General features: G+C 44.1%; 1 protein-coding gene across 1 annotated transcript; it reads left to right on the forward strand.

Moving 5' to 3' along the window:
* Positions 1–1,132: 1,132 nt before the first annotated feature.
* IMP3 (IMP U3 small nucleolar ribonucleoprotein 3) lies at positions 1,133–2,312 on the forward strand. The gene has a single exon (XM_039856688.1). It carries the CDS (start codon positions 1,226–1,228, stop codon positions 1,778–1,780), a length of 555 nt encoding a protein of 184 aa, XP_039712622.1. The 5' UTR covers positions 1,133–1,225; the 3' UTR covers positions 1,781–2,312.
* Positions 2,313–13,147: the final 10,835 nt, after the last annotated feature.

A 13,147-nucleotide genomic window follows, 5' to 3' on the forward strand; every position in this document is an offset into this window, starting at 1 on the left:
CACACACACAAAAATAAGGTTCTTAGCATATTTAGGGATGTATGTATAATGATGACTATTTTTCTTTTTAAAAACAAATTCAGAATAGATGATACATTTACCTCTGGCTGGGGGCCGGGGGTGAGGGGCGGAATAGGTAGATGAAATAGTCCTGGTGACATTCTTAAATTGGCTGTTGAGTTCATAAGTATTAATTATACTTTATAACTTACATGTTACATATATTATTTTCCATATATCAAACATTATATTTAAAAGTACAATGAAAAACATACAAAAATAAAACGATAAGCAAAGAAGCTAGGTGGCGTCAGACTCGAGCAAATGAAAAGGTTGGTCCTGCAACGCTACACTCAGATATAACTTACAACTATTAACTAGCCGAAACAGAATTAACTTTGTTAACTCAATGCCCACTGATCAGAAAGCCCTGTCAAACTAATTCTTTGTAAGTATAATTTACGTTTGCGTCCGTAAAGGGTCAGGACTTTTACCTACTATCCAACTTTCTCAAACTTTATGAATCAACTGGCATTCCTGTTAACAGTGGAGATTTCCAGGTGGCTCCCGTATAGACTCCGAATCTGTGGGTGTAGGAAGCCGCGCAGGAATTTCACACTCGCTGCAGCCCAGCCACACTTGGCAGGGAAAAACCGCTCCGCCCGCAGGGTAAAGGACCGTCCTGACGCGGGCGAGTAGCGGAGACAACCAGGTCAGCCCCGGGGTCGGCCCGCTCCGGGAAGCCCCCCCACAAGGTGGGAGGAACCCAACGGTCAGCACAGTAAACCCAAACAAGCATCGACTTCCCTCTTCCTCCCAATTGGCCTCTTTAGCTCTAGTGGGGCAAACTCTCCTGGGAGTAGCTGACAGGCAGAAGAATGAATGAGATGAAATTATTACGGCACTAGGATACGTTCCTGTCAACTTAAAATAGGGCAAACGCTAAAACCGGGTGGACGCTTCTAGCTCCGCTCCCCGCGCCCCTGGCGTCTTTCAAGTACTCCCTCTACCCCTCGGTCAGCAACCGGAAAAGAAAAAACGCAAATTTCAGTGAGGAGCCGTGGCCCCACTCTGACCAATGGAAATTGGAGGCGTGGTCTTGCGCCTTTCTTTCATTGGCCCAGTGGTCCGAGGGTGGCCCGGTCTTCGCGAACCTAGGCGGAAGTCGTGCGGCTGCCGTAACGCTTTCTTAGGCTTAGGCCCTGCGGCTCTAGTAGCCATCATCATGGTGCGGAAGCTTAAATTCCATGAGCAGAAGCTACTGAAGCAGGTGGACTTCCTGAACTGGGAGGTCACCGACCACAACCTGCACGAGCTGCGCGTGTTGCGGCGTTATCGGCTGCAGCGGCGAGAGGACTACACGCGCTACAACCAGCTGAGCCGTTCTGTACGTGAGCTGGCGCGGCGCCTGCGCGACCTGCCCGAGCGCGACCCATTTCGCGTGCGCGCCTCGGCGGCGCTGCTGGAAAAGCTGTATGCCCTTGGTCTGGTGCCCACGCGTGGTTCACTCGAGCTCTGCGACTTCGTCACGGCCTCGTCTTTCTGCCGCCGCCGCCTGCCCACCGTGCTCCTTAAGCTGCGCATGGCGCAGCACCTCCAGGCTGCAGTGGCCTTTGTGGAACAGGGCCACGTGCGCGTGGGCCCCGACGTGGTCACCGACCCAGCCTTCCTTGTCACACGCAGCATGGAGGACTTCGTCACCTGGGTCGACTCCTCCAAGATCAAGCGGCACGTGCTGGAGTATAATGAAGAGCGCGATGACTTCGATCTGGAAGCCTAGCTGGTCTCCCTCCCCTTTCCCGCCACAGTTGCATAGGAGTCTGCATTTTGTAGCTGTGGAAGCTGAGACCTAATGCTGGAGATTCCGTGAAGACGCTGCCCAAGAGTGTGTCAGCCTGTCGTCGGTTCATAATTTGGCTCCTCAGCTGTAGGCCATGCACAGAGCCAAAGGGTACGGCCCCATTTTCCACAAAATGAAATTAGTCCATGGACTATTGAAAATTAAATGACTGTCTTGAGACAATGGGAAGCGGTTTTGTGCTGCGCTGGGGAATTGTTAGATCTTGTGCGGGAAACACTAGTGTGAAAGTAAGAACTTTGCCCCCACTTCTCTTTATTATCTCGTTGCAGGACAGTTTGGTGCAATTTATTTAACTCAGATTCTTACTCCTGATTGTTATGTATAGACGATGGAGAGTTTGGTCTCAAGTTTTCATAAACGGGTGAGACTTTGGTGTCCAGAGTCCCGTCCCTTGTTTAAAGGAATGCTTTCATAATGCCAATAAATGGCTCGACTGCTTTGTAAGTACAAATTTTTGCCTTTTTGGTTTTCTCACATAGAATCACATCTATGGATCTCCTTGGCTCAGGAACCCAAAGAAAAGGAATAGGGTCAGCAGCTGTGGGTGTGGCCTACAACAAGGGTAGGGTGTGGAGGTTGCAGGATGTTGTACAGGGCTGGGCAAATTTATCTGTTTACCAATGCTCGGAATGAGTATTTTGGCAGAGCTCGTCCCCGCAGGACTTCCTGTTGATAATCCAGCCCCAGGAAATACCATTTTAGAGGGCTGATGTGTTTGCTTGCCTAAGGAAATAATCACCCTGTAGTTCAGCCATCTAGCGGTTAGACGTGGCCCAGGAGGTTCCTGGAAACTTAGATGTTCTTAGAGAATTGGAATGAAGAGTAGTCTTCCAACAGGAGAATAAATAGAACACCAGGACCAGTGGATTGGCTTTTACAGGTGCCTTCTCCATTTCCCCAGGTGTAAGGCAGCATTTGGTGAAGAAACAGTGAGGGGAAGATGACACTAGGGATAACAATAGCAAATGCTTCTATTATGTGCAGGCACGGTTTTAAGTGCATTACATATCTTAACCATTTAATACCCATGTGAAGTAGGGAATCCAATTACTGTATTCTCTTCACATGAGGGAACTGAGGCAGAGATGGTACAGCCAATTTTGTACAGCCAATAAGTGGTGGAGCTGGAATTGTGTTCCATTTAAGAGACTCAACATTGGCACAGCTGGTACTTGGGATATGGCAGGGTTTAGAGAGAGCCCCTGAATTTGAGCCAGCAGAAAAGTAGTAGCACTAGGTAATGTGATTGGTCCCTGACAGGATGCTGTATGAAGATGTGAGCAAAAAGGCATTGAGCTGCCAAGGCTTGACTGACTCATTGAGGCACTGCCTGTGCGAGGCTACCATTTGCGCTTCCCAACAACCTTGTAAAGTGCTATCCACACTTTTTCAGTTTGGGAAATGGAATTGGGACAAGAACTTTTCCAAGGCTGGCATTCAAGTCTAGGCTCGTGACTCCAAAGGCCATGTTCTTTTCAGTGCCTTGAGAAATGAAAGGAGAGAAAGTCCTACGACTTCTCAACTCCAGTGGCTGGGCCCAATGTCTGCCTATCTGAGGGGTGTTCTCAGAGCTCCCAGGATTAGGGATCTCATGGAAGGAGAGATTGGTGGCTCTTGAAGGCAGGATCCCCCTGCAGTCCTCTGGCTGCCACCATACCTCATAGGGCAAGGCAGGTAGATTGGCCCCTTTGGAATAGTTGGAGCCTGCACCAGTGGCCCAAGCAAATATGACTTCAAAGTTCTCTTGACAGACGCTGGGTTTAGGAACTTAATAAAATACAAGATTCTTTAGAAAAGTCTTTTTCTCACTTTTTGGGGGAGATGTGAAAGAAAGGACGTACCAGAACTTGTAACCAGAAACTTTGAGCTTAAAAATAAACTACCCAAGACAAGTGATTCAGAAGGCAGGCTTTGGAGTCAGACTGCCTTGTCTTAGAGTCAGGGCTTCTATACTTAACTAGCTATGTAATATTTTACTTAGCCTCTGTACCTCCATTTTCCTCATCACAAAAATATGTGGTATGTTGGGGTGGGGAAAGAATGGGGAGCCATCACTTAATGGGTACAGAATATCTAGGCCGATGAAAACCTTTGGAAATAGTGGTGAAGGTTGTGAATATAACATTGTGAATGTGATTAGCTAAGATGGCAAATTTTATGTTACATTTTACCACAATTTTTAAAAAGTGAAAAAAGCATAATAATAGTACTGACATTAAAAAATATAGAAAGGATTAAATGACTTAATTCCTACCAAGTGTTTAGGAGAGTTCCTGGTATGTAGTAAGAATTAGCTTAGCGCCTCTCTTCCTTCCCTAAGCCGTTAGAACAAAAAGAGCCTAATTAATGGATTAAAAATTATGTATACACAGCAAGAAGGAAAATTGGTACAATCTCTCAAGAGAGCAATTTTACAATATATGTAAAGAGCCTTAAAAACATACATTATATACCCTCTGATCTAGAAATGCCACTCAAGAATTTAGCATAAGTAAATTATGGGTTTTTTCAGAAAATTAACTACAGGGATCTTCATCCCAGTATTTATAATAGAGTATACTAGGGAAAAATTGAAAATGTGTCCCAAGGGGACTGGTTAAATTATTGGATATCCCTAGGATGAAACACAAACATTAAAAATTATTTAAGCAAGATATTTAAGGACTCAAAGTTAACACAAAACATAAAATGGTACCAGTAGTATCCCATTTTTCCGAAGACAAATGTACACATAGAAAAAATAATGGGTATAATATTGTCTCTCTGTAATACTGGGAATGTTACTTTTTTTCTCTTTGTTTTTCAGTATTTTCCAAATTTTCCATGAAGACAGTGCGTTGCAATAAGAAATGTAGTTTTGTATGATCTCAATTAAGCTGAGGCTTACATATGCAGCAAGTTTATGGAAATGAAACACTTAGCTTTAAAAAGCAGTGTCCCTAATCAAAGAACACTTGAGATGGAGTCATTAAAAGAGAAAAATACTGAGGTTAAACTGACTTCTCTCAGAAAGAGGCTCAGACAAAGAGCTCAGTGATAGAATAATTTCTTTGCCAAATTCAGGAAGTCAAAGAAAGGTCAGCTTTCCTCAGCCTCTGGAAGCCTGGTGTGCCATCCTTAACTTAGGCCAGCTTCCAAGAAGGGTTAAAGGTCTATAGATAACTGAAACAAGAGTTTTATGAAACTGATGCCCTCTGGTGTTTTCTATTTCTCTTATTTTTTTTTTTTAATGCTGGTCCCAACCGACTAAAAATTTCACAGTCTACTAATGGTCAATCTTTTTGCTGAAGTTTGAAAGTTAAAGTTTGAAAAAAATGCCCTTGATGACACCAGCCTTTTTCAAATTAAGTTAGCATTTTAACTTTGCATATTTAAGAAATCGCTGTTTTCAGCGGTTGAGTTCAAACATTGGCTCCATCTTTTTATTAACTATTTGACCTCAAATAAGCTACTTCCTACCTTAGAACCGGTTCATTTGTGAAATGGGGATAATGTAAAGAGTAAATGAGACCACATTAGTATACAAAAACTTGGCAGCATGTTTTAACTCAGAAAATGTTCAATAAGTGTTTATTGAAATCAAAACCAAACCTTGTGAGCATGCTCTAGGAAGTAGAGCTCAAATGGTGGAGCCCTGACTCCTCAGTGTGACATTCCAGGGCCTCCTGGATCCTGGCCATACCATACATGATCTCTAGCTACCTTCGCTCCATCCGCATTTTCCTTCATCTCCCAGCCTGGACTGTCTTCCTGTGCTTTGTCATCTGGCAAACTTCAGCTCTGGTATTCCCCAGCCTACCCTCCCCACCCCTATTCTGTGAAATCTTTCTTGTTCTATAATGTGGCATCCTCTGCATGCTACTTCATAAAACATGTCTTGGGAGGCAGTGACTATCTGCTTCACTCCAAAGGCTACCAGTGCCCAAGAAATCACAGCTGACTCATGATTTGTAGGGTGCCTGGTTCATTTATTCTTTCATTAACCTGGTGTTTATTGCTTACCATGTGCCTGGTGCTTGACACACAGCAGTGAGTAAAACAGACATGGTTTTGGACCTCTTGTAACTTACAGTCAAGAAAGACTTTAAGAAAGTGTCACATAAATAGAAATACAAATTATGATAAAAGCTACAGGAGTGAAATTCAGAGTGGTATGAGCATGGTGAGTGGATCTACTGTAGCTGAGACTGACATTTGAAATGATATCTGACAGATTAAGCAGAGATTCAGAGGTCAGGGCAAACCTGGAGAAAGTAAAGTTTAAGACTTGAGGATAAACATGAATCAAGCAGAATGTAGGGAGAACACACCAAGCAGAAAAAACAGAATGTGCAAAAGCCATAAGGTAGGAGAGATGTAAGCAATCTAGAAACTGAGAAAAAGACAGTGTGGCTAGAGAACAGTAACCAGGGGACCAATGACCCAAGGTAAGTAATAGCCAAATCCTGTAGGTCTGGCAAGGACTTTGAATTTTATTCTCATTATAAGGTGCAGGCACTTAGGAGTTTTAAATGTGGGAGTGACTGGTTTGAGGACCATTTTTGCTATTATGTAAAGACTATTAGATGTGGACCTGCCTGTATGGATGCGTGGATAGCAGTGAGAAGGCGTCTGAGTCTTACAGGTGAGAAGCAATGGCATGAATCAGAGTGGTGGCTGTAGGGCCAGGGAGAAGTATTTGGATTTGCAATCTGTTTTGGAGGATGTAGTGGATATTCTTGGCACCCCACCTAAATACACTTTAGCCAGGGTACCCATCCTCCAGGTGCTGTGAGTGTTGGCTGCCTTCCTTCTCTGGGGAATTGCCTTTGCTGACTTGAGCCTTCTCACCTAGGAGGTTATACCCTTTGCTACCATCCTTTTTGAGGAACAAAAGGTCAAAGCCCCTAGCATCAAGGCAGATCAGTCCTGTGACACAGAGTCCCTGTGGGTCAAGCAGAGCCTAGACCTTACTGGAATCTACATTCTATCTCTCTGTTATTTCTTCTTCTCTATTCTGCTTCCTCCCCTCTTTGAAGATTTTTCCCGAGGGGCACGTCTTTGATAAATCACTTGTTCTCCAGTTCCTGCCTCAGGGAACATCACCTAATACAGAGGAGGAGGTGAATTCTGAGGCAGGTGACAAGCACATCTCCCTCCCTCTGTCCAGTTGTACAAGACATTTAATACCTGCTCAATGAAAGTGAAGGTGCCTACGTTGATATTAGGAAGTCCTCTAACGAGCGTATATAGGTAAATGGAGAAGCAATAGGATCAGGAGAAGCAAAATTATAGGACCAATTAGACCTAGGAGCCTTTGAGATGAAAGTGGGCTGCTATCCTGCCTGAGGCCAGCTGCCTCCCTCCCTGACCTCCACAGGGATTTTGCATGTGAGCTATATCAAGGTAAAAATCTCTGACCAGAATAGTTACCAGCAGCCGAGGGGTTGGGGCTGAGCAAGCCAGAGGAGTAGCCAGCAGAAGGGAGGAGGAGAGCTCAGGCTTCAGTCTATAGTGCCAAAGAGAAAACCACAAGCCCCAAATATGGTATTGCTAGTGCTAAAGCCCATGACACTAAACCTAGATTTTTCTTTATAATTTGCTTTTCATTTATTGGAGGGGAGTATACTATCCACATCTGTAACATACTATTTTTCAGATGAAATTTCTAATAAAAAGAAGTCTGAAATTCTCTTATCTAGTTGTTAAGTAACAAAACATAATTTATAAGTAGATACCTTATCAAACCTAGATTTAATACCTCGTCTAATTGCTGTTCCAACCTCTCCTAGAAATAACCAGTCTGGAATTTTTTGGTCAACACCAATGAGGTAATCTGTCACATGGGCCCTCTCCATCATCCGTCCCCATAGAGAAGGCATGATCCTTGTCCTGAGAGGGCAGAGACTGCAGTGGCCAGCAGCCTACAAATTAATCATCTCTGAGTTCTCCCTCATTCTCACACCAGGACTTCCAGAAGGATCAGCTCAGCCACCCAGCCAGGCCTCATGCTGTGTTTCCCAGTCTGGTCATTCTGAACCATATCTCACTGTTTGCCGTGGCCACTTCCCACATGTATTGTTTGGTGGTAAAGAATTTACCTTGCCCAAAAATAGGTCATTGCCCTAGCTTCTGGGGGGGTAATTCCTAGGTCCTTGGAATGTGTTCCGTGAAATTTCTTGGGGCCAAGAGACTGGAGCAGGAGGCTGACAACTCCAGCATTACATTATCAGTTTAAGGGAATTTACAAAAAAGACTCCTCTTGGGTGGCAACACCACATGGAATATCCTCCATGCCATGTAGCAGTGTAGCAGGGTTATATAGGACAGGGCAGGATGCATAGGGGTACTGAGGTGTAACCCACCCCAAATAAGGGAGAAAACACCTTATATCCTTGCCTGGAGAAGAGCAGTGGCCTATTCCAGGAATCAGTACATTTGCCATAGAGGAGGGGTTGGACAGTCGGAGGAGATTTACAGGAAGCAATCTCTGTTCTGCCCAGGATCTAACTAGATCTAGCACAAGGATATGGCAGCAGTCAGGCAGCAGGCACATCATGGAACAGTCTTTCTAATGTAGGGAGGAGGCAAGAGAATTAAAAGTGTTAATGAAGCCACATTCAGAGACTGTAATATGCCGATCAGTCCTGCAGCCAGGCCAGGAGGACACCTTCAGAACAAAGGAAGATTTCTATTGGGATTACCAGCAACCCATTCCTCACACCTGTGAGAGGGAAACAGGAACCAAGAGTCATTCCTTATGGCTAAAACCATGGCGAACCTATGGATTAAAGGCTGGGAACTGCCAGCACGCCTTTCACTCTACCTATTCTTACCTTTTCACTCTACATACTCTTCCCCTTCCCCACTGTTTGTCCATATCAAAGGGAATGGGCTAACTACGTTTTTAAAACTGTAACACACAGAACTAAATAATGATATATAAACTGAATTCCCCTAACACTTAGGGTCCCTCTCAGTGCCTTTACTCTCTCTCACTGTCCCTCTCACTGTCTCACTGTCCCTGTCCCTCTCATTCTCTGTTTCTGAGAGGAGACCACACTCTGTGGAGTGTTACCTCTTTTCTAATAAACTTCTTTCCTTTTGACTCTAACTTTGGTGTGTATGTTGAATTCTTTCTACACTCACTGCCAAAGGACCCTCTTCTCTCTGTGCAAGGCTTAGTCTCCCTCCCCCACAACTTAGGGAAACTTTCCCTGTCCTGCATCTTTTCCTTCACAGAATGTCATGCCTGATAGAAGTGTCTTTGTTTGCCTGGGCTCCTGAAACCAGTCAGAGAGCAGCAGTTATGACAGGGCGGGAGCTCTGAGGCACACCAACAATGTGATATAGGGTGGGAGCTTTGGATCTTGTAACTGGACTTCTTGACAGGCTAGAGACTGAGATCAGCCTCAGGGGCAGTTAACTGTTTCTATGCGATGGAGCCCCAGTAAAGACTCCGGACACCAAGGTGAGTTTCTCTGGGTGGCAGTGCATCATGCATATTGTCACACATCAAAGCTGAGAGAGGAACTCTGTCCTGACTCCGTGAAGAGAAGACAGTGGAAACTCTGAGCGCTGTCTGCTTCTTCCCTTGGATGACTTTAATCTGTACCCTTCCCCTTTCCCATAACCATGAGTATAACAGCTTTCAGTGAGTTCAGGGAATCTTTCTAGTGAATCACCAAAACTGAGGGTAGTTTGGGGAACCCCCTGAACTTGCAGATGTTGTCCAAAATGAGGACAGCCTTCTGTAGACTGTATGCTCTAACTTTGCAGTTGGCTAAATTCTCATAACTATTATTATTTTCTTAATAATTTTCTTTAAATCATATTGCTTTCCTTTCTACTTGTTTATTTTAAAAGGAAACTGCCTAAGGAAAAGATTTAAGGATGTTAATCTTTTAGTCACACACTCATGTCTGAGGGAGAAGGCAAGAAAAATTGCCTTGATGCCTTTGGACTTAATTGTGCATTGAAGGTATTCTATAATAGTGAAATTATACTGTTGTGGCCTGTATACAATAGACCAAACCAAGTATGCTCTCAAAGGCTGTTTATTAGCTGGCGGCTGTCCCGTACAAAGGAGCAGCCCCGAAATGCCAAGATACAAAGTTTTTAAGCCCTAAATCCCATTCTTCATTCTATCTTAAACACAAAGGTCTATTTTTCTCCTATTCACTACCTGTCGACCCATAGGTCGGGGTGTGCAAGCGGGGAGTACAGAAGCGGAAAGCTTGTTGTTAGAATGTTATGTTCCTATGGGTGATTGCCTATGTTCCCATGGGCAATAGCCAGTATTCTCATGGGCGATGGCCAAACAGTAATTTTCAGCTTATATACAATTGATTATTTTTCATGCCACGCAAGCAAGCAGGGTTACACAGGCTAAAATTGGCAGTTAGTGTATGAGCTCATTGTTATAAGTTTCATGATTAACAGAACGCAGTTAGGGGTTCCAGAAACTAGTCCTAAGGTATAGACTTCCTTTGTCCAGTTTCAGGTTTTAATTATCCTTTAACCTTTTCACATTTCAGCAAGCTGTCACAATACAATTTACAGAATGAAGACACCAAAGTTATAGCAGATGTGCCAACACATTTCCCTGTAACAAAAACCTAGTAATATTTGCTTAAGATGAATAATATTGCTATGAACATGTATGTACAAATATGAGTCCCTGCTTTTAATTCTTTTGTGTATATAACATTGTGTTGTTCAGTATCGTTGTGACATTGATGAGATGCTATAGGAATTTAACTCACATTTATCATTTATATCAATTAGTTTATGGTCCACTTATACAGAGATTTTAAAAAAATAAATATACCATCAGCCCTTCATATTCCTGGGTATCACATTCAGGGATTTAACAATTTTGTGGATACAAAAGAGTATTTTTGATTCACAGTTAGGAATCCTCAGATTTGGAGGGCTCACTTAAGTAATATGAGGCTTACGGGAATGGGGGGATAATGGGGCAGGTGTTGGTGTCCCTAACCATGATGTTGTTCAGAACCTATCGTATAAATTAAGTCAGGACTTATTGTGTTGACATAAAAAACTGTAGAGAGGGGTGGCTCCATAGTGTAGTGGTTCGTGTGTCTGTTTTGCATGTGGAGGACCCTGGGTTCATGCCCCAGGTGGGGCCATGGACCATACCCCAGGTGCACCTAGCCCCTGGCGCCTGGCCCCTGGTGCCTGGCCCCTGCCTGGCCCCTGGCCCTGGGGGCACACAGCAAGTGAGTGTGTAATGGGGCGCCCGAGCCCACCCCCCCATCAGAGATCAAATTCTTGGGGGGAAGCAGCAGCATCCAAAGGAGGGAGGGGGTGAAAGTGGGCGTGGTGGGGTGGGGAATTAAAGAGGGGGAAAAACGTAGAGAATTTTTATGAGTCTATTTGAATCAAACTGATAACAATTACCAGGAAGCAAGATCAAATGCTTGGAGAATGACAGTTTGTAGTTTCTTTTATACCTTTGGAAGTAAGGAAATTTAAATGAAAGTGGGAGAAAGCAAGGTGGGGATTGGATTACAGGAGAGCTAACAAGATTATGTGCTCCCTGAAGGTGGTTAGGTCTCCAAGGGATCTAAAAAAGAGGATTACTCTGGCATTTCAAAGGTATGTTCACCTAGATGCACAAGAACAATGGACAGGGCTTGCTTAAAGCAAAGATAAATCTTTTACTAAAAAAAATTATGTGCCTGGGACTTGACTACCCACCAGGACCTGCCCAGTTAGGAATTTATGAACATGTCACCCTGTGAGGTTACTTTCCATAGAACTCCTTTTTTTGTTCACTTACCCAAGAAATTATTGACAAATCCAATGACATGAAGATTTTCCCTTATGTTTTCTTCTAAGAGGTAGGTGCTAGTATTAGCCACATTTTATAGAAGGAAAACTGAGGCATAAGGAGGTGAAATAACTCACCCAGGCCACAGAGCCAGCAGATAGCTAATTCTGGATTTGGACCCAAGCTATCTAACTCTGGAGCCCAAGACCTTAATCACTGTGACATGCTTCCTGTCACCCAGAGCTGGGCCCCAGGGACTTCGTGGGTGTGGAGAAGAGGTTTGGCCTCTTGGAGCTTTAAGGTCTCCTGTGACTGCAGTTTCTGCATCCTGGCTCACATGCCCCCATGAGTTTGCCACCCTCTCAAGTCAGAGTCTCTCTCCTACCATAATTGGCTAAAGAAGCTGTCTCCTATAGGGTGTCTCTAAGTGGGCAATGAGAAGCACTGGGCCTCAAGATGGCTTAGATGGTGCAGGGCCTAGACTTGAAATAATATCGAGTTACATAGGGAAAAGCTGTTCCTTTTCCAATTCTCTTTTAGTTCCAATAACTTCAAGGGGAAAGTCTTGGCTGGAGGTTAGACTTGTACATATGTAAAATTCTTGCTAACTCCCCTCTTTAAGAGGAGTTTTCTTTCCAGATTATATCTCATATCTAGCCCTTCCTATAATATCCACTGCAAGCGGATATTAGTGCAAGCCTGTTCACTGGCCTTCTGACCTCCACACTTGCTTCAGTTCTCCACAAACAGCCAGTGTGAACTCTTTAAAGCTCAAATTTAGTTATCTCATAATTGTTTAAAAACCTTCATCTGCAATAGAGGTAAAATCCAAATTTCCCGGTATGACCTACAATGCTTCTGTGTCCCACCTGTGTATCTGCTTCTTCCTCCTGGCCTTCTGTTTACACTTCAAACAAAGCCTCTCTTTGCATCTACTGGGCCTTCTGCTAGAAATGCAGAAGGTCTCCCTGTCCTCATGGCTGGCAGCTTTCTCATCATTCAGGCTTCAACTCAAATGTCAGAGAGGAGCTGCCAGAACACTGTGGCCCCAGCAGCACCACCCCACTCACTTGCCACCCAGCCACCCGAGCTCCTTGGCACTGGTCTGCACTCAGCAATGGCATTTATCTTTTCTTTTCCTACCACAAGTGGGCTATAAGCTCCTAGGGGAGCTTAGTTATTTTGATATCTTCTGGGCTGGCACAGTGCCTGACCAACAGTAGGCATTAAACACACATTTGTTAATAGACTGACAGAATGACACTCGGGGCTCCTGGTGAGAGCCTCCGCTTTTGGAAAAGGCTGGACACCTTCCTGCTCTCAATCTCTTCTAGGTAGAGTTCCCTGTCTCTTCTCCATCATGAGCACTTACCAGATTTTAGAGGGTGCACAGATTCCACCATAAACGACATTGAATCATAGAATGAGAAAGTAGATCTTCCCTCTTTTGTTCTCTTTGAAGTTTTTCGATTATGTAAAATAAATTCTATTAATGTTACTACTTATCACTT

This window comes from Pteropus medius, unplaced genomic scaffold, assembly GCF_902729225.1.
Source record: "Pteropus medius unplaced genomic scaffold, Ma_sr-lr_union100, whole genome shotgun sequence".
In the NCBI taxonomy this organism is placed as follows: Eukaryota; Metazoa; Chordata; class Mammalia; order Chiroptera; family Pteropodidae; genus Pteropus; species Pteropus medius.

Bases quoted from the DNA above. Each gene is read 5' to 3' on its own strand.
- IMP3 (XM_039856688.1), top strand. From the start codon at position 1,226: ATGGTGCGGAAGCTTAAATTCCATGAGCAGAAGCTACTGAAGCAGGTG.